The 27718-nt window shown below is 38.2% G+C and overlaps 1 protein-coding gene across 1 annotated transcript in view; it reads left to right on the forward strand.

The window, feature by feature from the left end:
• The window catches only part of LARS1 (leucyl-tRNA synthetase 1), a 52003-nt gene extending 31255 nt beyond the window's left edge, over positions 1 to 20748 (forward strand). Inside the window, exons 25-32 of the mRNA XM_034405089.3 lie at positions 1089 to 1229; positions 1338 to 1478; positions 1565 to 1675; positions 5064 to 5174; positions 8363 to 8467; positions 9980 to 10075; positions 14563 to 14695; positions 20363 to 20748. Coding sequence (XP_034260980.2) covers positions 1089 to 1229; positions 1338 to 1478; positions 1565 to 1675; positions 5064 to 5174; positions 8363 to 8467; positions 9980 to 10075; positions 14563 to 14695; positions 20363 to 20568 — 1044 coding nt within the window. The 3' untranslated portion in view covers positions 20569 to 20748. The remainder of the gene's footprint in view (positions 1 to 1088; positions 1230 to 1337; positions 1479 to 1564; positions 1676 to 5063; positions 5175 to 8362; positions 8468 to 9979; positions 10076 to 14562; positions 14696 to 20362) is intronic.
• Positions 20749 to 27718: the final 6970 nt, after the last annotated feature.

Consider the following 27718-nt stretch of genomic DNA (forward strand, 5'->3'; position numbering starts at 1 on the left):
CAGCAATCAAATAGTGGAATTTATGGGGACAGCTTCAGTTTAGCAGAACTTTAGTGGGCCACATCCTACAAAGAGCTCTAGCAGGGCAATGGTTACCTTCCCAGTTTCTCTCCCATGTTGTTCTCCATGGGCTTTTTGTAGCCCTCCGCCCTCATTTTCATGCTCTGAGAGCATCCCAAAATGCTGTAAAATAAAAGTGTATGTATTTTAGAAGATTACTAAACTCATTATCTGAAAAAGGCAGCGGAACTCTGACTGAATGGGAAATGCAAAGATTGACTTTGGACTCTAAACATAACTGACTGCTGAATTATAGCCTTTTCGAGAATGATATATCCTCTATGATAAGGAGCAGAGATTTAGCATTGCACTAAATGGGACAGTATAAATAAATTAGATTTAATTAAATCTAAATAAATTAGAATTGCTGCAGTTGATGATTTGGGCTATTTCCTCAGGAGTTAATTATCAGGTTGGCAATTAGAATTGAAAGAGAAAAAAAAATAGAGGCCAAATAATTAAAGAAAATGATTATTTATAAAAAATATCAAAAGACAAATGGATAAAAAACAATTGCTCATAAGAAGGAGAATGTTTTTCATAATTGTCCATGAGGTGTCAGCAGTTCCCCAATATATACACAATAGTTGGTAATAATGTGCCCTGACTCCTTTGCACAACCACATTCCAAGGATATGGTTCAGCTCTCTGAACTCTCCAGGCATAATAATAGATCATATTTATTGCTTCTGTTTTCCACACTTCTTTATAGTAGTTTCTGATATTGGGCGATTCAAAATGACAGTACATAGTATACCACTGCAGTTATCCTTGACTTTTATGTCTATGCCTATGCACTTCTCTTTCAAAAACCTTCATAATATAAAGCTATGTAATATCCAATTTGGCAGGATTTTATTTGGTTCTAATTCCAGCTAGTGCTTAGGTCTACAAAATTAAACCAGTCCCTTTTAATAATCTATTTTGGGCGTATAAGTGGTTTACAAGCAAGGAAATGGTCTTTTATGCCATGTTTTTCCATCATAGTTGGAATAGTTTTAACAGTGCTTTTGCTGGCTCTCCTTCAGGCAGCGAAAGACAAGTACCGGGAACTTGCGGTAGAAGGAATGCACCGAGAATTGGTGTTCCAGTTTATTGAATCACAGACTCTCCTGCTAGCTCCAATCTGCCCTCATGTGTGTGAATATATTTGGAGCTTGTTGGGCAAGGTACTGCTTTTCATTCACTGGTGAATGAGGGAGGGATTGTATGTTGCAGAATGATGGGAATATTGTATCAGATTCTTCACCCCCAATCCATGTGTGTTAACTATAAAGGCTGAATCCATCATGAAGGCTTCCTGGCCTGTGCCTGGGGTAGTAGATGAAGTCCTGGTCCAGTCTTCCCAGTATCTGACAGAAGTAGCCCATGATCTCCGTCTGCGTCTAAAAAACTACATGGCACCAGGAAAAGGAAAAGTAAGCATCCATGTCCTTTTTCCTGCAGTTATTGTTTGCAAGTTTCACGCATTTTGCTAAGCAAGACTTCCCTTGCTGTTTTCTAGAAGGGCAACAAAGAAGTACCACAGAAGCCATCCCACTGTACCATTTATGTGGCCAAGAACTACCCTCCGTGGCAGCACATCACACTGTCGATTCTACGAAAACATTATCAGGTGATTATCCTGTTTAAATTTCTCTCGTGGCTTCAAATATTTCTAACCTCCTGTTTATGCAAATGGGGACCATAAATAAAACAAAGGTTAAAAACCAGCATGATAATACACATCCAGAATCAGTCTAAATAAATCTTTAGGAAAATAGAAAAAAAACCATATTTCTTATTTGCCAGGCTTTTAACTTTTCACTGATTTTAGTTGTAAGAATTTAACCTTTCATTACATTTCTTGTCCCGTCCTGCTTTGTGTTTTGCTTTATTGCAAGCCTTCTTGGGTGTTTACATAAACTGAAAGAAATGAATAATTAAAGTAGTAATTAATAGTTATTAGTGATTAAATGATAATTAAGAACTGAAAGTTATTTGAATGTGAGGGGAAAGAAATGCAATACGTACACACCTGCAGAAAAAAGCAAGACCATTAATTATCCTTCTGCCCCATTTTATTAACTTATTCGCCACATATTTTATTTTTGCCACAAGACTAAATGGAATGGTGGGAGAGCTTTTGCATTTCCGCCTAGATTGGTTAGAGATCATGTGGGTTGCCTTACCTGGAGTTTCTGGCTACTGCAATGAGGACAGTTGCAAACCATTGCAGGAACAATATTTAGGATTTATGATATACAGTTGCAAGAAAAAGTATGTGAATCCCTTGGGATTACGTGGAGTTTTGCATGAATTGGTCATAAAATGTGCTCTGAACTTCATCTAAGTCACAGCAATAGAAAAACACAGTCTGCTTAAAATAATACTACACAAACATTAGATGTTGCCATGGTTTAATTGAACATAACATGTAAACATTCACAGTGCAGGGAGGAAAAAGTGTGTGAACCTTTGGACTTAATAACTGGTTGACCCTCCTTTGGCAGCAATAACCTCAACCAAACGGTTCCTGTAGTTGCAGATCAGACCTGCACAACGATCTGGAGTAATTGTGGACCACTCCTCTTCACAAAACTATTTCAGTGTAGCAATATTCTTGGGATGTCTGGTGTGAATCACTCTCTTAAGGTCATGCCACAACATTTCAATCGGGTTGAGGTCAGGACTCTGACTGGGCCACTCCAGAAGGCATGTTCTGTGCTCTTGAAGCCATTTTTTTGTTGAATTACTTGTATGCTTTGGGTCATTGTCCTGTTGCATCACCCATCCTCTGCGGAGCTTCAGTTGGTGGACAGATGGTCGTACGTTTTCCTGCAAAATGTCTTGATAAACTCTGGAATTCATTTTTCCATCAATGACAACAATCCGTCCAGGCCCTGAGGCAGCAAAGCAGCCCCAAACCATGATGCTCCCTCCGCCATGTTTTACAGTGGGGATGAGGTTTTGATGTTGGTGTGCTGTGCCTTTTTTTCTCCACACATAGTGTTGTGTGTTCTTCCCAAACAACTCAATTTTGGTTTCATCTGTCCACAGTATATTTTGCCAGTAGTGCTGTGGAACATCCAGGTGCTCTTTTGCAAACTTCAAACGTGCTGCAATATTTTCTTTGGACAGCTATGGCTTCCTCTGTGGTGTCCTCCCATGTACTCCATTCTTGTTTAATGTTTTCCTTATTGTAGATGTGTCAACAAAAATGTTAGCATGTGCCAGAGATTTCTGTAGGTCTTTAGCTGACACTCTAGGATTCTTCTTTACCTCATGAAGCATTCTGCGCTGTGCTCTTGCAGTCATTTTTACAGGACGACCACGCCTAGGGAGAATAGCAACAGTGCTAAACTTTCTCCATTTGTAGACAGTCTGTCTTACCGTGGACACATGAACATAAAGGCTTTTGGAGATACTTTTGTAACCCTTTCCAGCTTCATGCAAGTCAACAATTCTTGATCGTAGGTCTTCTGAGAGCTCTTTTCTGCGAGGCATCGTTCACATCAGACAGTACTTCTTGAAACCAGTAAACCCAAAACAGGTGTGTGTTTTTAAAGGGTAGGACAGCTGTCAGCAACACATCCAATATCATCACACTGATTGGAGTCAAGGTTGGCTCACTCCTGGCTTCAATTAGCTCTTGGAGAAGTCATTAGGCTAGGGGCTCACAAAGTTTTTCCTCCCTGCACTGTGAATGTTTACATGTTATGTTCAATTAAACCATGGCAACATCTAATATTTGTGTAGTATTATTTTAAGCAGACTGTGTTTTTCTATTATTGTGACTTAGATGAAATTCAGAGCACATTTTATGACCAATTCATGCAAAACTCCACGTAATCCCAAGGGGTTCACATACTTTTTCTTGCAACTGTAATAGAAGCATTAGACTAATGGAGGTACACTATACTTTGTTTTAGAGGGAAAAAAAGAAGGAAATTTACTTCTATCCCCCCCCATTTTGGCAGCACAGTCTTGGAGAATTCATAGGGGCTGAATAGGATTGGATCTTTCCAGACAGCTTGCTTTGTTAGCTTGAAATAACCTTCTTTGTTTTTTTTTTTTTGTTTTTTTTGCTGCATCTCTATCTGGCAGAGAAAAGTGAGTTATAGATGTAGTATTCAAAAGTGATGCCTGGAACAGAAATTTCTTTCTTTCGCAGCTTAAGATCCTGCAAGCCCAACTCAGGCTGTCAACAGTCAATTGATAGTAGGCTATCATATATTTTGACAGCCAATTGTTCCCCTTTCCTTTGTTTTTGTAGTTCAGGTAGCCAGCAAGAATCAGGAGCCCTCTTGATATCTTTGTGGACAGCTCAGCAGGCTGAGTGTGATTACTCAGCTGTGTTCTGCTCAGTGGACCACAAATTGTGACAGCCCGAGGGAATAGCTGTCCTAAATGATTTTTGAGCAAGGTGTGATATTTAGAGCATGGCCACATATAGAAACATGGCTTATCAGGATGGAGGGGTTCCCAGTGGTCTTCTGAACTCATTAAAGAATAACTTTTAAACAGCAGCATTTAAAATTGAAGCAGTTCCTCGGGGGGAAAAAGGGATCTACAGTGATGTTTAAGCAAATAGAAATGTTAGCAGATAATTGTAGAAACAAATTAGTTCATCATTTTGTCTGTTCTCCCAGCCTTCTGTTTTGGGGGAAGATTATGGAGAAGATAGCTGGGTGAAAGCTTCAGAAAGTCCTGGAGGAAATAGATCAGGGATGTCAAATTGGTGGCCTGTGAGCCGGATGCGTCATGCGCAGTCCCCGTCCCCCCAGCTCCGCAAAGGGGGAAAACGTCATGATATGTCACGTGATGGCAACGTGACGCTGTGTGTTTGACACCTGTGAAGTAGATTATCTGCACCATTTCACTGAGCTTCAGAATTGGGTACAGTACTAAGACTGGTGAAGGTCAAATAAATAAATAAATCTAATTGAGGGGTATGTGTGCTTTCTTTTCCTATAGAACTGTCAACAGGAGAATAATTGGATCTTGTATGTTTTTTGTTGTAGAGCAATGGAGGACAGCTTCCGGACAACAAAATAATTGCCAGTGAACTCAGCTCCTTGCCGGAACTGAAAAAATACATGAAAAGGGTTATGCCTTTTGTAGCAATGATTAAGGTCAGCCTTTTGCTATTTATCGCTACAATTCTGCTTAAAGGCTTGCTTCTTGCATTTTATCAGACTCCTGGAAATTATGCAGAGATGTGGAAGAAAATGTAAGTACGACGCAGAATAGAATAGTGATGTGGAAACACAATTTTTTTTTTTTGAAAATTCAGAGAGAGAAAAAATGAGCAGGATCATACAAGTTGTGTCCTATCAGAACAGAAAATTTCCATTTCAGATTATTATGCGTTTTGTATGAGATGTCCTGATATAAATAGTCTATCTATAAATAGATAGATAAATAATCTATCTATCTATCTATCTATCTATCTATCTATCTATCTATCTATCATCCATCCATCCATCCATCCATCCATCCATCCATCCATCTATCATCTCCCACTTCAATCCTAATATTGAAATATTACCTGGCTATTGGTTATGGTTTAGTTACATTGAGGCTAGACTGTAATATATTTTATATAGGCTTGCCTTTGAGGTCAAACTTCCTTCAGGAGTTATGAAGGTATTATTGATGTTTATAGCTAAATATGTACAGTACTTTGAAATGGCATTTTATTTAAATTAATTTTATTGAACATTGCTTATATGTAATAAGGACACACTAGTATGTGTTGTTGAATACAACTTTTGGGGATATAGCAAACACATAAAGGGTGAGCAGGTTGATGACTTAAAGTGGCCAGGGCTGAATTTTTCCACGGGGTTACTTGGTAGGACTTTGCGTGTGAAATTGCCCACCGCTGCAATTTTCAGCTGATAGCTTGCTTAAATGATGAAGGACCGCTTGCTGAATTTTGACTGCATGTTTCAGGGGTGGGGTAGAAGAACAGGCCCAGGGATGTAAGTGATAGTACAGGTGATGTACTATGATACATCCCCTGATAAATATTTTGCCCTGATAGATTCCTTGAGAAGATTATGTTTTGAAACCTTAGAGATAGATCTCTATCAATCAATTAAACATTTAAAAACATAAAACCTTGTTTGTGGCAATAACATCGTCTCCCTCTTTACATAATCATGATTATCTAAATGTTTAATTTACTTCCAACAGGGAATGTACTTGAATTCAAATAAGAATTCAGCCCAAGTAGGAAAAGCAGTATCATTTATTTATTTATTTGTTTTAATAATTTGTTTTAATTTCAGCAAACTTTAAAAATTTGAACTAAAAAACTAAACGATATTAGTGGTTGCATTTTACTTAGTGTGTTTCTTGAATTGGCAAAGCAACTGTGTTGTTATTGGAAAATGCCTTTTTCTGTCTGGGGCTGCAGCAAGGATTTCCATTCTACTCTGCAGCTTCTGGTTGCAACACTGCATAGTAGCCTGTCTTCTCAAAGAGAAAGATCGCTGTGATGTTTTAATAATGGGAAAAAACAATAAAAATGTTTTATTTAGGCCACATTTACATTTTCTTCCTTCAGTATGAACTACCTGAAGTACGTTAGAAATCTTAATAGATTTTTAGTGCATATATTGGAAATATTCTGCAATAAAGTTGTGTGTCACTTGATGATGAACACAGGGAGTAAAGTAAGGCTATGACAATATATTTCACAGCAGATATTAATTTTAATGAGTATTATGTGCTGCACACTTCAAAAAAGAAAAAAGGATAGGTTTTTATTTTTGGGGGGAATGTAAGAAGGAACATTTCCCCTATTTGTGTAGAGGTTGGTTTGTTTCCCTTGGGGTAGCATGTAAATCCCATCAGAGCACATAAATACTAGACATCCAGTCTTTGTTTTCCTCAGTTCAGCACTAATTCAATGCCGGATGAAACAAAGCTTTCAGGATAGAAGATAAGGATAAGATGTGATTCTCCCCCCCCCCCACACATATACACACACACAATCAGTAGTAGTTATTTTGGATTAGAAATCTGAATTGCTATTGCTTTACCACTGTAACTATCTGCTTTCCCCTTGCCAAACATCTTGATAGTAGCCGTACTGCACCATTGATTATGCAGTATTCAGCTTCATTATTTTCTAACCTGTGTCTTTATTGGACACTTCTAAAGGAAGTATGAAGAACGGTTGGAGGAATCGGGTATGGCCAGTCTAGAGAAAAGAAGGACTGGGGTGACATAGCAGTATGCCAGTATTTGAGGGGCTGCCACAAAGACGAAGGAGTCAGCCTATTTTCCAAAGCACCAGAAGGCAGGACAAGAAGCAATAGATGGAAACTAATCAAGGAGAGAAGCAACCTGGAATTAAGGACAAACTTCCTAACAGTGAGGACAATTAGCCAATGGAACAGTTTGCCTTCAGAAGTTGTAGGTGTTTCATCACTGGAAGTTTTTAAGAAAAGATTGGACAGTCATCTATTTGAAATGGTATAGGGCAGGGCTGTCAAACTCCCAACTTGCTGGCCACGCCCGGCCATGCCCGGTTTAGCAAAGGGGGAAAAAAAGTCTCAATACGTCACATGATGCCGCCGTGACGATGTGAGTTTGACACTGGTATAGAGTTTCCTGCTTGAGCAGGGGGTTGGACTAGAAGACCTCCAAGGTCCCTTCCAGTTGTATTTTGATTGATTGATTGGTATTAATTTTAGTCTGAATTGAGTAGGTATGTAGATTCATACCTCATTTACCTTGGAGTGTTGTATTACTTGCCAATTCTCTTGCAGACACCAAAAGGCTTATTAGATAGTCACTGCATGTGCATTATGAGTTGGCAAAAAAAACAATAATACTTTTTTTTTTTTGCAAAGCAGTCCCTAACAATTAAAATTCAGCAAGATGTTGGAGGGAAGCAAAAGATCTATTAAAGTATATGAATCTCCTCATATGGCTTCTGATCTGCAAGTTCTATTTACTTTCAAAATCTGCCCCTCAGAGATGTCTCGTTTTATGTGCTTGCCAGAGTTGCTGGGAGTCAGGTGGCATATACATTTAGTTAATTAAAGAATAATAATTATAGGGAATAGTTTTCTGTTTTAAAACATTTTTCTAAATGTGCTTTTTTAAATATTAAAAAGTAGATTTGAGACAAAAACAAGTTACTTTTAAGAGCTTTCCAAATCGTGGCTGGAATTGGCAATCTTCTGTAAACTGTAATAGCTCTGTTGGGACTCATAGACCAGCTGGGAAACCTACTAGAAAAGTTCTAACAAGGGTTTGCTCAGCATTGATCCACTTTAAAACTTGTGCTTTTTACTGTTGGTAGGAAAATTTGGAGAAGAAGGGATCCCATGTGCTTGATCTGGAGCTGGAGTTCGATGAACAGGCTGTCCTGCGGGAGAATATAGTCTATTTGACAAATTCCTTAGAGGTAAGCATTTGCTATGAAGCCTTAATGATATTCAGCTCTTGGTAAGATTCAGTGTTGCTGGAAAATTTCTATATCACTATCTTTCAATCTTTGTAACTAAGATGGATGGACAACTCCCAGGATTCCCCAACCAGCATGCTGGCTGTGGAATTCTGGGAGTTGAAGTCCACACATCTTAAAAGCTGCAAAGGTGGAAAATCACTGCTCAATATCCTTTGCCTGTTTATCTTCAATCCCTAGCTAGTGATACAAAGTCTATCTACAAGGTGTATATGTGTGTATACTGTACACATGGGTCTGTAAAAGAAAACTCTGCATATTTATTTTTCATTTTGAGTCACAACCAGAATCCAGCTGTAGGGATATGCAACTATTCAGCATGGAAGTGAAAAATTGGCTTCAAGCAGGTGGCCACCCTTGAATCTATGGGTGCCTCTTTAAAGAAGCCGCATCTTTTCCCAGACTTGTACAGTAGCTACCCATCCCAGGAAAATACACCCTTGAATTAAGGTGGAACAGCAGTTCAATCATCTTGTTGTATCCTGCCAATGACTGCTTAATGCAAAGGTATATTTTTCATAGCATAGCTACCTGGTATCAAACTCAGGAAAAGATGTGGCTTCTTTAAAGAGCCATCTGAAAGTTCGCCGAGTGTGCTGCTCTGTTCTCCTCTGAAGCACCTTTTCAGTTCTGATCTGAATAGCTGCCTAATCCAATCAAATCCTAAATAATGCTGGCAAGTAAGAAATATTTAGTGGAAGAATTCATCCAGAATTAGAGCCCTGAAGTCAATATTAATGATCTTCTGTAAGTGAAACCAGAGTATAACAGTAACATATTCCTTTCCTATTTATCACCTGAACAGATGTATGTTTTACCCTATTGAGATTGCTGTATTCCCCCAAGTTGAGAAAATTATTGGAAATTCTCAGCCTTTTTTGGACAGTGTTTATTCCTTCTCTAAATTTAATGATTCTTCCTATAAATAGGAATTGCCGCTTCTAACTGATTTAATTGGGGATTTATTTATTTGAATTTTAATTTAGAAAAATTCCGATGGAAATGACTATGATTACAGTTAGTATATTTATCTCAATAACTGAAGTCTGGCTATAATTACTTGTCGTGAGAAAAAAAAAACCTAGTCTTTTTAATGAGATTTGAACAGTTACTTTGAAGAAAGTAAAGGCTTTGATGTGTGGGAAAAATAATGGGATGTTGGAATCTGTCATGTGCAATAGTCACTAAAGCAATAAAACATCCTATAACTTTGAAACTGCCAAACTTGCAGTGGAAGTGGAACATTTCCTGGCTCAGACCTCTGGACTTAAGAGACATTTAAATCGATAGAGAAAAATAATCAAAGCTGTGGAATTTTTAAAAATAAGAACTCATTAGTTAATCACAAAAATGATTTTATTTAACAGTGAAACTGTTTGATAGAATTGAACTTTCTTATTAATCTATTTGAATTAATTTTTTTAAAAACGATTTCCCCATTTTCTTCTAAAGCTGGAACATATAGAATTAAAATTTGCCTCTGAAGGAGATGAGAAAATTAAAGAAGACTGCTGCCCTGGAAAGCCGTTCTGCATATTCAGAGTAGAAGTAAGTTTGGTTTTTTTGGTTTCTTCTTTTGTTCCTGTAGGAAAGATATCCATAATGGTTTGTTGTTTTCTCACTGAACAAATCAGTGAGAACTTTTCACTTACATTACAAACCTTCTTCCTTCATTCCTATACATACCCAGCTAAACCCTGGCCAGCCTGAGTGGCTTTGGGTTTAGGGTCTTCTGTATCTGGGAATTCATCATCTTTGCTACTGGGTGGGGTTGCATAAACAGACTCAGTGCACATTCTGTGGGTTCTTCTGGATTCATGGTTCCTGCTCAAAGAGCATATGGCAGTTGTGGCCAGGAATGCTCTTTGCACAGCTTTATGTTCTGCTCCAGTTGTGCCCCTTCTTGGATTGGGAGGCTCTATTGTCAGACACTCATGTCCTAGTCACCTCCTGAATGGACTGTTGTAATGGTGTCTATATGGGGTTGCTCTTGAAGAGTATCTGGATGCTACAGCTAGTGCTAAATGCAGTGGCATGGGCAGTTATGTGCACTCCAAAAACTGCAGAGGTTACACCTCTGTTGCATAAGCTGCACTGTTTGCCAGTTTGCTTACAATTCAAGATCCAGAAGCATGTTGTGGGTCCTGTCAGCTAGGGAGTTTCATCGGATGGTACTTAGGAGTAAAGCCTTTTGTGCTGTGTCCCCCACCCTGTGGAATTTCATTCCTCTTGAGGTGAAGCTGGCCTCAAACCTAATTGGTCTTTCAGGAAGCTCTAAAAAATAATTCTGTCAAGTAGTTTAGGAATCCTATGAGTAGAGCGTGCTAGCCTGCATTCTTTCTAAGTGTTGCAGCTATTCTGTTTTTATTTTTTTAAAATCTCTTTTATGTAAATTGATCGTCTTTAAATGTTTTTTTAAAAATATATTTTGACTCTGTGACTCTTTTATACCCTTTTATCTCCCATGACTCTAAGGGGTATAGAAATGTGATAAAAAATAATAAAATAAAATAAAATCCTAGTGGGCATTGTAGGATCACACTCTGGAAGTCATCAGTTGAACTTACAGAACAGAGCATGTTTAGGAACATCATAGTAGTTAGGCTAAAGTTGCTCCTAAGGTTTACTTAAGTATCTGTTTTTGGTTATTATAGAAAGTTGCTACTTCCTACTTACGTCCATAGAATTTACTAGAAGTCTCGGATCTGCGCACCTTCCACCGCGCTCTAAAGACCTTTTTATTTCACCAGGCGGGCCTGGCCTAACTTTCTCCTTCTTTTTAAACATTTTTAATATTTTTTAATATTTTTTAGTATTTTTAATATTCAAAGTTTAAATTTGTTTTAAATTGATTGGGTTTTAAATCTGTCTGGGCCAAACTATTTAATTTGATTTTATCTCTGCTTTTTAAATTTTGTATGTATGTATTTTATTGTTGGCTGTTCACCGCCCTGAGTCCTTCGGGAGTAGGGCGGTATATAAATCAAATAAAAGTAAAAAGTAAAGTAAAGAACTGAGCCTCCCTTGAACTAAATGTTTCTCTTCTCCTAGCTACAAATGTGTCATTATCTACTGAGATTGTTTTGTGTAGGGCTTGACAAATGATGTGCGAAGTGACTACAGAGAACACCTCTATAGCGGATAAAGACTGGAAGATGAGACAGCTTATCTGTGTTTTTTTTCTTGCTCAATTATTAATGGTAATAGTACATTGGGGCTTTTTCCTCGCTTGCTATAATATTATTACTTTAATTAATGTTTAATTTTAATTGTGACTGTTGTCTGGATAATAACATCCCCAGAATAAAAAGAATACAAGTGACAACTCTAAGCATAATGAGGAGCTTCAGATGCTTTCTGTGTTTATATACAGTATATCTCAGAAGTGAGTACGCCCCCTCACATTTTGTAAATATTCAAGTATATCTTTTCATGTGACAACACTGAAGAAACGGACATTATCACTTAGGGGTGTACTCACTTTTGTTGCCAGCAGTTTAGACATTAATGGCTGTGTGTTGCGTTATTTTGAGGGGAGAGCACATTCACACTGTTATACAAGCTGTATACTCACTACTTTACATTGTAGCCAAGTGTCATTACTTCAGTGTTGTCACATGAAAAGATATATTTAAATATTTACAGAATGTGAGGGGGTGTACTCACTTCTGTGATATACTGTATTATATCCCTGCCCAACAGTAACTGGTTGCCCATCCGCCTTCTATCACAATATTTAGTTTTGCTTTGTTCCGGAATATGGAATTACTGGCTAGGTTTTAGATCAATTAGCATATATAATTAAATACCTCACCTCATAATTTGGAAAATATATTGAATGAAAATGCTGGAATATTACTGAACAGCACAAACTCTAGCTCCTGTTTCAGGACACGGTGTATTACTTATTGTGCAGGTAGAAAGGCTGAGCATTTGGCTGTATTAATTATCTTTTTGTGACAGCTTTAGTCAAGGCTGCTGAATTTCTTACACGTGCCTTATTTTTGAATTGGATTCGGTGGCAGTTTCTCTTAATAAGAAGACTGTACTTCAATCAAAGGGGCAAATTGAACTGTTGAGTAGAGAGCAGTTTAGGAACCCGGAACTGCAATCTGATGCATGTCAAAAGCTTGGGAATGATAGAAGCCCTGGCAGAAAATTTGACAGCTCTCTTTGAAAAAAAAAAATGATGTTGAATCACAGTTTGCAGTATGGGAAATAAAATCTTGTTAGAGAAATGAATAGTGAAGCTTTTTATTTACTGGACAAGTTATGTATATGTACTATTATATACAATAACTCATTCATTGTATTTCCTACAGCATATTTCTGCGTCATCAGTGTACTGTTTTCACATTCTTGTGATTTTCCTATTGTGTTTTCATTCTGCTCTATTATTATAACGTTGAATTCTCTCCCTGATATTCTGGTTTCCTTCTTTGCCCAAATGCCCTAGTTGACTCCAATGGATTCCCAACAAGTCTTAATCACTGCAGTTTTCTCTTTTCTTTTCTTTTGTATTTTTATAGTTGATTTTAGATTCTTTTTTTTCCTCTTTTCATTTGGCAGCAACTTAATTCAATGGTTAATAATCTCTTTTGTGTACCAGCTTTAACCTACTTCCTTTGCCTACCAATTCATTCTGTTATCTGTATTATCCTATTTTCTCTGTTAGCGTTACTTGTTTTTTTATCCATCTATCTGTTACATTATCGCTATTAAGATCCCCTCCACCAGTCTCCTTTGATTTGACTATCATCTTGCTCTCCTCTTTTCATAATTTATCACAGCTGTGTGTCTTGTCACTGATTCTGGTGTTAGCATCCACATTAGGGTGCCTCCCTGCTTTGACCCTTTTCTGGTGCTGCTCTTTGCTGCTTTGGCTTCTGGACACATGCTGAAGGTGGGAAAGGGCTACCCTTTTTTTCTTCTACCCCAGTCTTGCCTCTCTAAATGTCTTCCCAGCTTGGGACCCAGCCCATCACTTCTAACTATCCTGTTCCCCTGGGATACCTGTCAAGTCTCTTCCTTTGCACTATTCACCCATTTCATTGTCTTTTTAGGTATAATTTTATTAAAAGTTCTAATTTCAATTAAAACTAAAGCAGAAATTAATACAAACTAAAATAGAGGAAGAAGGAAAACAGAACAATGAATAAAGGAAAAAGCTGAAGTACAAAAAGAAAAAAAATGGCAGAAGAAAAATAGAAAAGAAAGAAAAAAAAGATATAAAGGAGTGCCTTTGATTTTCTTTACAGCAATTATACATACAGTTGTAAATTTATCTCTTTCTCTAAAGCGTGTGGGCGTCCAACACTTTGGTTCGCCTGAGCCACACTGAGTGAGGAATTGTTTTCAGCCGCATACAAAATACATAATACAGTTTTATAATGTAAAACAACATAATAACATTAAAAGTTTATGATCTTGTGGGACTGCATTACTAGTTGTGGGCCGCGGGTTGGACATACCTATTCTAAAGTTATATAATGACTCTCCTTTCTATAATATTATATATCTAATTGTCAAAACCATACATCATAAGTTCATTTTTTCCCTGTTTCATGCAAGAAGTCCATAAGGGGTTCCAGTCAACAGTTAAATGTAGATACTGGCTTTTCTCTAATCAAGCAGGTCATTTTGGCCATCTCAGCAAGTTCTATCATCTTTACCAATCATTTCTCTGTTTTTTAGGTATTGCCAGTTATTTCCATCTCTGTCTGTACAATATTCTTGTTGCCTTATCAAAAGTTTCCATGACTTCTTTCCAACTGTTTATCTATCAGTTCTGTAAGAATATCACCACGACAATAGCATACCTGAGTATAATGCAGAATATAGAAAATCTGACAACTGTGTCAGAAATGAATGCAGATAATTAACAACAACATAGAAGAAATTATTCTTCTTGTGTGGTAATGTATGTGTAGCACAATTGGAAACAGGCCTTATTGATAATATGAAATGCTAGGTATAAGCCTGTGTATTCTGTGTCCCAATTGACTTTGGGATTTTTTTTTTAAAATTCTTTACAGCCTGGTGTGTCTATCTGTCTAATAAACCCTCAACCAGCAAATGGACACTTTTCTACAAAGATTGAAGTTAGGCAAGGAGATGGCCGAGATGCAATAATAAGACGGTTAATGAAGATGAACAGAGGAATCAAAGGTAAGATGTGGACTCAGGTTCAAGTTTTTATTTCAGACAGATTTTAGAATTTTTTAGAAGAAATCGAATACTACTCTGGTCACTATAAGCCTACAGCACTGACTGTATCTAGATCTTTTGTCTAAGACCAGAACTGAAGCTCAATCTGTTATGATCTGGACTTGAAGGAGTTTGTGTTGAGGTTCTAAACTTGGAGGAGCTGGTTTCAAAACTCTAGATGTACAATTGCTACTACCGGTGATAATTACTGGCTTTCCCCAGATTTATAATTTCAGTGTGAGTGATGCATTCATTTAGTTGTATGTGTCTTGAGTCACCCTTTCCTGCTCATTTCATACTTTTGTAATGACTGAACCTTTGAGTCTTACCTTTCTGGAGGTATAATGCTAGAGATGGCAAGTATTCTCTCTATCTCAAAGCAGTAGGCCATAATGTCCTGCAATGTTAAGGAACTGAAGCAAATGGACTTTCTTACTCAATAGCCAGAAATGATACTCAGTGCTGGGGTGAAAAAGTAACTCTTTCTAGCTTGCCAAGAGGAAATTAAGTTAGTAGAAGCCAAATATGTTAAATTTAATATATTTTTATTAGTGAAGATGAAATCACATTTGTAATTTTAGATTACACTAAAACAATGTTGTATTTTTCAAATAGAAAATGCTTCCAAATCAGTGTTGTAACACTGAATATAGAACTTCTTGAACTTCTGAATATAGAGATTGCTTCATTACTATTACATTATTTTCCTCATTCTACAACATACATTTGGATACATGTATCTAAATATAGACTGAAACTAAAATGCATGTTAACATCAGCATGCTTATCAAATGCTGCTAATCCCAGTAAAAAGATTAAGAAGGGTTTTTATAAAGATGCTTTGGTTTAGGAAACTTCTGTGGCGAAAGAGGTGTAGTGGCAAATGGATGGTTCTGACTGACAATGAATTTATGTGGTGAATGGTGAGGCAATGTAGTATAGTGGTTATGATGCCAGCCTAGCATGCCGAGATCCGGGTTCTAGTCCACCCTTAGCTACAGAAGCTCAGAGAGTGATTTGGGGCGAGTCAATCAGCTCATCCTACCTTACAGCCTTATTGTTTTGGTGAAAGATAGGGGAGAGAGAGGGAAGTGTTTGATTCCTTGAGCAGCTGAACAAAAAGGAAAAATAGAAATCCAGCAAATAAACAATCAGATAAATGTTTGCGGGGAACATAATCATGTTTTGCTGAAGCTGATATATGATAGCTATGATCTATCATAGATTGATATATGATCGATCGTATCATATCATAGATCAGCTATATGACTGATGTTCATCATTGAGTGATTAATGCTTCCTCTTCCAAATTTCTAGTCCCAGGAGGGGAAAAGGAAAGTTCATGACACTGTCTATGTATGCCTTCTTCTCTTTACACTTTACTCCTGCAAAGATTCTTTTCTAAGAACGCAGATTGTTAAACTTTATATTTTTAAGCGTTATATTTTTAAGTTAATTCCGCACACTCCTTCATAAATTGAAAGTTTGAATTCTTACCATTAATCAGTAAAGGCCTTTCTTTGTAAGAATTGTAATCTTTTAGTTAAACTCACCAAGACTTTGAGCCCGAACCACAGTTGCTGTGCTGAAGACAGTTGACAGAGCTCCTTTTAACAAGGAGATACTGTCCTGTTTCCTCTGTGTCTTTGTTGACCCCAGCAGTTATATCCAAATAGGGAATTATATCTAGGCCCAAACTTTCAGAAAGATACCAGAAAGATAATTTATTTTCACATCACTTCAGCTGCTTTGTGTGTTTTGATCTTAGGGAAAGAGACAATTTTCATATTTCGATGTGAATCTGTTTTCTTGAAAAACTGTTGAGAGGGGGAAAAATACATAAATTGTCTTGCCAGACGAAAACAGTACAACACATCTCAAACTTGGGCAGGCAATTATGAGAGATCCACAACCAGACTGTTTTGAAGTGAATGAAAAGCCATTCAGACTAAATCAGTAATTCTTCTGAATGGTTGTTTCAGAAGATGTCACGGTTAGGCAGGCACTTAAAATGATTGTCTGATGAAAGGGAGCTGTGAACTTAGGAAGAGTAAAATAGCTGGCTCATTAGGAAAGTTCTGTTTAGCAATTCCTTGAAAGGTGGCTTGTAGCTTTTGAAAAGGTTTCTTTCTTCAAAAAGAAAAAAAGGCTATTGTACTCATGACAAAACAGATAACTTACCTGCTTTTATTGGAACACTTTTTAGTTTTATGGAAAGAGTAGTATCAAACAGCCTATAATTGCTCCTCCCTTTCCCCTTCACAATAGCATATAAAATGATATCACCAGTAAAACCATTACTTGATTTTCGTCTCAGCTTCCCCTCTGTAACATATTTACTAGAAATGAAGAAATAAAATACTAAAAAAAGGGGAGGGAAGAGACTTAGATATGACAGGTAGGGACTTTTGTAAATGAGAGTCTTAGCTTCCAGAGAAGGAACTCCTTACATTTTGTGATAGTTGCTGTTAGATTTTCTTAAAACAGTCTGAAGTTCTTTGCCTCTAGCACAATACTATTTTTAAATGGAATAATTTTAAGGTGACATCTTGCTACTTTTTTCACAAGAAAAATATTGGACTATTTAACAGTATTTCACTAAGAGATACTTGCCATTAAGAATCCCTTAAAGTAAAGCCATTTGGGATGGATTATGATCTAAAATTATAACAATGAAGAGAAGGGGGTTGGGGGTTGGGTGGAGGGGTTTGCTTATTTGTTGTTGTTGTTATTGTCAACCCTGCACATTTAGTGCAGCTTCAAGTATATGCATATAGATTTTTTTTCCTGCTTGTAATATATCAGAAAAAATAATTATCATACAAGGTGATTATTAAAGTCAGTTGTTGTAACAGGATTTGGACGTGTTTCACATGGGTTTTTTTTTTTTTTTTGAGAAACTTAATTAACATCACAATGTTGGAAAGAGACATTTAAGCCAATACTCAGTTCACAACCCTTTATCTAATGGAGATAAAGGTTTATCTAATTTATCTAATTAATAAAATATGAACTAATAATAAATTGTCTAATTAATTAATTGTCTAAATAATTAGATTTATCTAATGTTCAGCCTCTGCATGAAAATATCTTGTGAAATGTATATGCTGAAATAGAAAATTAGCCTGGTGAGAGTCAATATAGGCATTGCCGGGAAATATAATGTGACCATCAAGAACGAGAGACAGATTCAAATGGGACAAAGACTAAGGAGTAGAGAGGAAATGTGTAGTTCTTTAGATTAGATTTTCCTCGCATGTAGATTAGAGGTGTTTATGTACAGTTTTCAACTTATTTCCCACTAGGAGTTAAGTGATTCCATTGAGAATCATAAAATTAAAAGGGGTTATTCAGGCCTTTGAATCCAGTCTCCTATGTAGGTCAGGAATTTAAATTAATGCATCCTCTGTGTTTGTCTACATTCTACTTGTATATATCCAGTGAAGGACAATCCATCACCTATCTGAATAATTGCTTCTATTATCAAACTGCATTTATTATTAGGAAGTTTTTTTGCAAACAATATAGAACAAGTCCTGACTTTCTTTTGTGTGACATCCATTCAGCTTTTTGAAAACCGCTATAATCTCTCTCCACACCCAAGGTTAAATATTCTAAACTCCTTCAATCTCTCTTCATGGGACTTGGTTTCTTGTCCTTTGATCATCCTCATTCTCTGAATCTATTCCAATTACCCTGAATCCTTTTTAATGTGTGGCACCCAGAACTTAAATACAGTACTATGATTGAATCAGACCCATGTAAAAGAAGTGGAACTATTTCCCCTATAATTTGGAAACTACACTGATTCAGCCTAATATTGATTTTTTTGTCCCAGCAACATCATATTGCTGATTTGTATTCAGTTTTGCAGGCAAGATCTTTTTCATAAGTACTGTTGCCGAGTTAATGTGTATTTGATTTTTAAGTGAAGAACCTTGCATTTCATTCTGTAATTTTCAGTTAATACCTCTAATCTTTAAAGAGCGTTTTGAAATCTATTTTTGTCTTTTAGCAATTCCATCCAATTTAGTGTTACCTGGAAATATATTAAGTGGTGCCTCTATTTTTTCATCTAAGTCATGAATAAAAACAGACAAAGGTATTAGGAGAATGACTTGGCAATGAACTGGAGGTGACACTTTTCAAGGGCTAGTCTGAGTGAGCAGATGAGACTTTTTTGTGAAGAGCCCATTTAAAATAACAGCTGATAGATGAGGAGCACAATTTAAGAAAGCAGTTCATATTTCTAATACATTGCATAAAGAATAGCAACAAAGAAAACTTAGCTCTGTAAAAATGTTCTGTTAACATACAGACTGTACTCAGTTAATTCACTCAACAACTTATTGAAATATCATTAAAATCTACATCCTACTAAACATCATTAAAACAATTACCATATTTTTCGGACTATAAGACGCACTTCCCTCCCCCCCAAAGTGTCAAAGTGGGTGCAAATGTCTGTGCATCTTATAGAGCGAATGTTGCCAAAGCCTCGCTCACCCACCGGCCCCCACCCTTCAGCCTCTGCCTCCCAGCAATTTCCCTCCTTGCAGCAAACAGCCTAGTCAACTTCAGCACAGCCCGATTTAGCACGAGTAGCTGATTGGCAGTTGGATCTGCCTCCCGGAATATCACCGATCAGTTGTTCCAGGCTGCGGGGATTGCCACCGCCCATCACCACTTCCACCTATTGCTGCCTCTGCGCATCTCATTTTTGGCCTCTGCGCGCCCTGTTTTTGGCCTCCGCACATCCCATTTTCAGCCCGTTCCAGGTGGCAGGAATAGGCAGCGGCAATCCCCACTGCCTGTAACGGGCCAAAAACAGGATGCGCAGAGGCCAAAAAGGGTGCAGAGGTGGCGATAGGCGGCAGTCTGGAACAGCTGATTGGTGGTATTCTGGGAGGCAGATCCAACCGCCAATCAGCTGCTCGTGCTAAATCAGGCTGTGCTGAAGCTGACCAGGCTGTTTGCTGTTTGCTGCAAAGAGGCAAATTGCTGGGAGGCAGAGGCAGATTTCTTCTTCTTCTTCTCCTCCCCCCCCCCAAAAAAGCTAGGTGCGTCTTATAGTCCAGAGTGTCTTATAGTCTGAAAAATACAATAAACATCTTTGGGAATTCCCCAGATCCCTCATGGAGTCATTGCTATTTAGTAATTGCTCCTGGAAGTTTAGCTTGACAGAGCTGCAATGTATCTTAAGGGGGGTGGAATTGTGGGTAAAACTCTGCCTCCTTATGTAAACATGATTTGCAAGTCTAATAGAACATTCAGGGAACACAAAGCCTTCATACATCTCTGTCTGGATGGGAAAATGGGGATACTTCTCTAGGTGATTCAGCTCAATGAGTCACATCTTCAATCAAATGTCATGTGTACTCCACTCCTCCCTTGTCTTTTAATTAAGCCTTAGTTCTGAAGCGTTTCCCCATCCTTTAAAACAATGGGCCCGAAGAGCAAAATGTAAAGCCTCTGTCAAGGCACTCTTTCAGGAAGCTGGGTAGGCAACAACAGCAGCTTATATTGTTAAAGTCATCCATTTTTGTTACGTCTTTTCCATCAGCCTTCTTGTGATTTGTATACTTATGTTACCTCTCTTTACAATTATGTCTTTAAATTCTTTTTCAGATCTTTCCAAAGTAAAATTAATGCGATTTGATGATCCTCTCCGGGGACCCCGACGTGTTCCTGTGCTTGGAAAGGAAGATGCTGAGAAGTCTCCTATTTTAGACCAAGCTGTCTTTCATATAGACCTAGCTCAAAAGCAGGTCCAACTCACCGAGAATGGACAGACGACCGATATTGGAGATACATTGGTCTATTTAGTTAATTAGATTTTGCAAGTGTTGGGTTAATCAGTGTTGAATCTTTAATCAACATGGCTGCTTTTCAGACTCTTGCTAAATTCAGGCAAACTTAACTTCAAGGGGGGAAAAACACGTACATTTGCATGGAGATCAATCTCCTGCAATTTTTAAAATGTGGATACAATAAATCTATTTTCCTTGCCTGAGGCTTTTCTTGAGAATGTCCTTCCTACTTCAAGTCAAGATGCAGAGTTTTTTTTAAAAAATAATGTTTATGTAATTTGACACATGTGCAATATTGGCACTTACAATAGCAAAACTGGACTATTTATATATAGTGGAAATATTGATATGTCAGAAGTGAAGTCACCCTGGCCTTTATTTAGAGTTGGCCGTCTTTTTGAGAGAAGGCGATCCCAGCAATTTGGTGTGTGACACCCTTGAGAGCAGAAAAAGCAACATGATTCTATTTAAAAATTTCCCCGGAGCTTTGCTTCCATTTGATTTTTCCATTTTGACAGTGCATGGATCAAGTGTTTCATACAGTCAGCATACCGTGAGGGGAAGGAAGAAAATTGGAGCTCTATAGAGTCAGACTTCACTTCAAGTGAAATAGGCCCTTTGTTTCGCTTTATTTATTTATTTATTTATTTATTTATTTATTTATTTATTAATCAAATTTCTATACCGCCCTACTCCCGAAGGACTCAGGGCGGTGAACAGCCAAGATAAAATACAGACAATACAAATATTAAAAATCCCTTAAAATTATTAAATATTTCGGCCGAAACACAGATTAAAACACCCAATTTATAAAATCACGAATTAAAAAATTTAAAATTTAAGAATTTAAAAGAGGGGAGTTAGGCCAGGCCAGCTTGTTGAAATAGAAAAGTTTTGAGAGCACGGCGAAACGTGCGCAGGTCCGGGATCTTCCGTATCTCTGGGGGGAGCTCGTTCCAGATGGTAGGTGCCCCCACAGAGAAGGCTCTCCCCCTGGGGGCCGCCAGTCGACACTGTTTGGCCGACGGCACCCTGAGGAGCCCCTCTCTATGGGAGCGTACTGGTCGGTGAGAGGTTATTGGTAGCAGAAGGCGGTCTCGTAGATACCCCGGTCCGATGCCATGGAGCGCTCTAAAGGTGGTAACCAAAACCTTGAAGCGCACCCGGAAGACCACCGGGAGCCAGTGCAGCTCGCGCAGGAGGGGGGTCACATGGGAGCACCACGTCGCTCCCATAACCACCCGCGCGGCCGCATTCTGGACCAGCTGGAGCCTCCGGGTGCTCCTCAAGGGGAGCCCCATGTAGAGAGCATTGCAGTAGTCCAAGCGGGAAGTGACAAGAGCATGAGTGACCGTTTTTAACGAGTCCCGATCCAGAAAGGGACGCAACTGGCGAATCAGGCGGACCTGATAAAAAGTCCCCCTGGCCACGGCCGTCATATGCTCTTCTAAAGACAGCCGTGAGTCCAGGAGGACACCCAAGTTGCGAGCCCTCTCCGTGGGGGGCAATGACTCGGCCCCAATAGTCAGTGATGGCGCCAACTGACTATATCGGGATGTCGGAAACCACAGCCACTCGGTCTTGGATGGGTTGAGCCTGAGTCTGTTTCTCCCCATCCAGATCCGCACGGCCTCCAGGCACCGGGACATCACTTCAAGGGCATCATTGGGGTGGTCCGGGGTGGAGATGTACAGCTGAGTATCGTCAGCGTACTGGTGGTACTTTATACCAGCCGTCTCCAGTTTGACAATCTCTCTTATGTTTTGGGATACCTTCCATTGATATTAATGAATATAGCAATAGCATTTAGATTTATATATTGCTTAATAGCGTTTTACAGCCCTCTCTAAGTGGTTTACAGAGTCAGCATATTGCCCCCAACGATCTGGGTCCTCATTTTACCAACCTCAGAAGGATGTAAAGATGAGTCAACCTTGAGCCCCATCCATCAGGATTGAACTCCTGGCAATGAGCTGAATTAGCCTGCAATGCTACATTCTAATCACTAGGCCATCATGGCACAGGACGGTGAAGTGGCCAGGGCTATCTGGAGAAAATACTGATGTTTGTCTGAGAAGTCTTCAGAATCATGAAACCCTGTGCCAGTCAAATGATGTATTTCATCTAGTTCTCTTGTTGATTGCCTTCAGTCTGAGTTACTGCTGTCAGAATCCTACATTTAGCCAGTTTAGAAAGAAGAAAGTTCTCATGCTGAAGAGAAATGATAAAGAAGACAATGAACATGTTCCTGCCCCATTACATGAGCATATTACAAGAAACTTTTAAAATTTGACTTAAGCCTGGAGGGCGCTAGGGAAGGCACATTTACAAGTTGAGAAATAAAGGGATGATGATGATTTAGTTTTATGTCCCTTTCTACTTGCAGGGTACTTAAAATGAGTAAAAATAATAGACTGATCTACAATAAAATATAAATAAGTTAAACAAAATCAATTAAGTTATGAGTCTAACTCAAAAGGCCAAATGAAAAGGAATGTTCTTGACTGTTGTCCTGAAAACAGAATGAGCAAAGGGCTATAAAACTCTCGGGACTGTATTCTGTAGCTTAGGAGTGATTCAGAAAACATCTTTCTCTAATGGATCTAACAAGCATTTATAAACACGGCCTCAAAGAGGGATTTCATGACCTTTAATGTCTGGGCAGGTTCATACAAAAACAATCAAATACTCATTACAGTATTAATGAGGAAAGGTCTAAGCCTGTCCTTGATGTCTCATTAAAAGTATCATTTTGCCCTGCTCTCAATAATTCTAAGCGCATTGGCTATGTGTCATTCTAGTATGGAGGCTGATCTTTGGAATGTGCGGTGTATTTTTATTAGAAGATGAGCAGTTTATTTTTAAAAAACATTTGGCTGAGGGTCACCTGGACCTAATGACTTAATTTGCTTTCAGTTAAGCTTCATTGTTCCCCTCTTGTCGTCATTATTTGCTTCACTGCCAAACATGGTTTGAATGCTATTTTCCCTATAGTTTTTACACCATGGATAAACTGAATTTCTCATCCTGCTCTAATAATAATTTAAAGTCATTGAACAATAAAAGAGAATATTTGTAGCTCAGGGTTGAACTTGACCTCTTGAGCTAAACCAAGCTCAGAGAACACCAAGGACCCCACAGTCATTAAATGGTCCAGTGTGTTTAGTTGGTTTTCTATTTCTGATGTATTTAATGATTTTGAAAGGCCACTGCAAAATTGAGTGAGTGACTTGCAAGTCACACACAAACTTGAGCAAGTGAATGAATGTGTAAATCTTGATAGAATTTTTTTTAAAGATGGATGGAGACATCTTAAGTTGTATAAAATTGTAACAAAGATTTATGGTAGGTTATTAGAAATTAATATTGAAAGAAGCAAAAGATCGTGATACATGAGTTTGTTTCTGATCTGTTTATTATATGGAAGTGAAAATTGGGTAAGTCATGAATGGGTATGCGTATATGGGGTGATTTAGTCATATAATCAGAATGAAGACTGAATCACAAAACAAATACACAAGGGAGAGCAAAGTTGTCATTGGATGATGAGAACTTAGAAGTTAATTCTAATAGTGTCTGCTTCTGTAGATTCCAGTAGACTTCTAAATGCTGTTACGGAAGAGGAAAAGGTTCTACCTAAACAGATTGAGATCGATATAGAAAAAGATGTTACACTGGAAATATAAAAGTAACTGGCAGATGCCTTAATAATTAAAAGAGACATGCAAACAACAAACCAAGACAGGAACCTAGATAAATTTCCTATACTGGATTTACAATAGAGGCTTGTTTAAAGCATTGAAGAATTTAATGAGAAGGGACAAAAAAAGAAAAAAAAAGAAATGTTCTAGAACATTATTTGGAGGGACAAAAGATTAAAATTGTTAAAAACAAAAGGAATATAAAGTTGATTTATTTGACAAAGGTTAAAACGTATCTATGTTCTTATGTCTGATAACAATAGACTTGCTGACTTCAGGACAAAGCTTTATGGATTTGTTTATAGATAAGAGGATATGGGAAGAAGAGATCATTCATTGTATTTTAAGAGAAAGTTGTAAGTTACTGGAATAGTTGAGGGCAGGAAATCACACACTTCTTTCTATTTTCTGCACCTCTTTTTTTTCAGTTTATATTCATTTGTGCTATTGTAATTATAATCTTTAATAAAATTACTATTAGAAGAAGAAGAAGAAGAAAGTATTTCCCACAAAAAAGGTAGAGGACAGAACAAAACATACTAAGTGTTAAGTAGTTGGGAATTGAGAACAGTAAGGAGTGGTGAAGCATTACAAGGAATCCTTCATATAATATCTAATGGGTGTTTAGGAAGTCAAACCTGTTTCCTTGCCACTGGTCTATCCTAAAAATGTAGGCAGGTGGCATCTTTGAACCTGAAAGATGAGAGTAGATGGGCATTTTCTGCTTTGCTTTTTCCCCTGCTTCTCTGCCCTTCAACCAGCCTTTGTGGGCAGTCAAGCAGCCGCCTAACATCTCCCTTACTAATCATGTGCCAATAAGGAAATGAACTGCTCTAGCTTTGCAATTGCATTGTCTCTTGCCTTGTTTTCCTTCAGAAGACCCAACATTTGCATGGAGGGCAAAGGACCAATTTGTTGAGAGCCACCCAGAGTTTTACTTTAGGATGGGTAGTCATACAGACTTTTTAAAAAGATAAATAAAATATTAAGCAGCTAGGACTGAGGGGTAATTATGTCTTGTGGCTTGTGAGATGGCAGAAATGAGCTTGGGTTTTTCCTGTTGGTCCAGAAGGCACACGGTGCAAATGTGAAAACTAACCAACAGAATGGCAGTAAAAACTGCTGTATATCCTCTTCTCCCTAAGAAGAAACTACTTGGCGGTGTGTACTACCAAGTGTCCCCTGGTTATCTGTGCACAGTGTCTAATGTTATTGTGCTAAGTTCAGAGTTTCTTCTCCATCTGTCCCTATCACTCTTCTATTTATTTATTTATTTAGATTTAATTCTTAATACATAAAGAGACCTACACGCCCTAATTTTCTCACTTCCTCTATAGGCCTCCAAAATGAAAGCTGAAATAAAATACAGGCATCACTACTTTTTAGAAGAAAGCCATGCCATTCTAACCCTTTCTGTCTCCCCCCCTCCCAGTCTCGCTTCTGCAGAGTCTTGCTGTCGGGCCAATGAGCAAGCAATGCCATCTGTGGGTTATTTTGGGTTGTTCACCATTGGATGGTGTTTTGTTTCTACCTTTGGATTTCCTGAAACCTGCTGGATGGCTCTGTTGGATTCATAAGGACTCCAACTGTGAAAGGAGGAATGTAGGATGGGCAACTTGGGACCCCATTCCTGTTAATAGCAAAAAAAGTTGATTGGTTCGGTGGGCTGGCTACAATTGTCCAATTGCTGTGTTCCTGCTTCTCATGGCGTTGGGGAAGCAAGTTTGCTTAGGGATCTCTAGGAAAAGGAAGAGATCCCTCCTGCTTTCTCCTTTCTCCAAGGGTCTGGAAGAACAAGATGATGTTGCTGCTGCTCAAGCTTCTTCCTGCAACCATTGGAGGTGCAGGAAGGGCTTTCCCTCTGAAATAGCTTTAACAGATGCTTTGCTGCAAGTATTCACTCTTTTCCAACCAGCCCCCAAATCCAGCAGGTTCTAAAAGGAACTATATAAAATCTGGCCTGTAACATCTCAGTTCAAATGCCATTGCTAATTAGAAAGCGTCCAGCTGTCTCGCTGCTCCTGCTTCCATCTACTTTTTATTCTTTGAGGTTTGGCTTAGTGAAAAATGTGTCAGTCTTTTTCCGCTGGCATTAGTGTTCCTTGTCAACGTGTGTTATTCATGATACTCTTGCTTCCAACTCCTTGGGGCCAGATCATGTCAAGAGCTGCCATGTAGCGATTAAAAGGCCATAGAACAACCCGCATTTCAGTCTCTCAGGCACCGTGCTTGGTTGCTAGTAGGAATGGCCAACACACACTTTATTTATCATGGACACTACCCCTATGGTGCCTCTAGAACAACACCAATGGCTGCCTCTCACTGGGTCTGAATTATTCATACACCCATGTGTGCTTAACCTCTTTTTGACTCTTCAGTGGGTCAATTAACACAGCTAAAGAATTTTTTTCTTCATTTTTTTTTTAAAAAAAAGTGATAAAAAATAGAGCAAAAAAATAGCACCATGTTAGCAAGCTGAACTGGTGAGGTAAAAATAACCCAGCATGCAGAATTGCCTAAATACGAGAGCAGAATTCATACACTATCGACAGAATGTACAGATGAGGTCCTGAAGTCCGTTGCAAAGAAAGTCCTGTGCTCATGTCTATCGATTGCACTTCAGACGGTGGTTAAATATGCAACAGGGCCTTCCCTGGAGACAGAAGGTGCGAAGACAGATTGGTGCATCAAGTCATTTAAGAATCAAGGTCCCAAGATCTTTTAAGGCAGCTTTGTCAACTGATGGTGTCCAAGTATTTGAATTTCAGTTCTCATAATTTTTAACAATGATTCTGCTGATTGTGGTGTTCCAGAACCTGAAGTCAACACTGGTATCTTTTTTTTTAATGAAACCAGTGTTTGGTTTAAGCATATCATGAGCCTGTTTATTAGGAGGAAAAACAGATTTTATGTGATTAGAGAAATGAAGTCCTCCTGCAAATGGTTTATCTGAGCACCTGCTGGGAAGAGACTAGCACCTAACCAGCATGGTTCTCTCTCTGGAAGGCGGCAGGTTGGGCAAAGCTAGTGTGGAGCATCATTTCCTGATGGACATTTCTACAGTATAACAAGCACAGTGTTATTTGCACTGATTCTAGTTCATACTGTGAACATGATCTAAATTCAGCATGTACAGATAGAGGCAGATAGAAAACTTTTTAAGGAGCAGTGTCTTTTGTTTAGCATCAAACTTTGCTTGCCATTAAAAAAAAAGGTTAAATAAAATCTTAAGGCAGCAAAGATGACAAGCAGGGCAAACAGGATTTTATCTAGCAGCTGATGTAGCTATCTTGTCTTGGTCATTTAACAGTTTGGGATTTACATATTAACACCCAGAAATAAAAGGAAGATTTTATACTGAGGTTAGAGCAGCAAATAATATTAATAGCTTTTCTAGATAGTTCCAAGGACTGTTTTTCTTCTTTTCAATAAAAAACAAAACAGTCAAAATGCATTTGCTTTGCGTTCTGTGG

This window comes from Pantherophis guttatus, chromosome 2 (assembly GCF_059756535.1).
Source record: "Pantherophis guttatus breed Tessera chromosome 2, ASM5975653v1, whole genome shotgun sequence".
Classification (NCBI taxonomy): Eukaryota; Metazoa; Chordata; class Lepidosauria; order Squamata; family Colubridae; genus Pantherophis; species Pantherophis guttatus.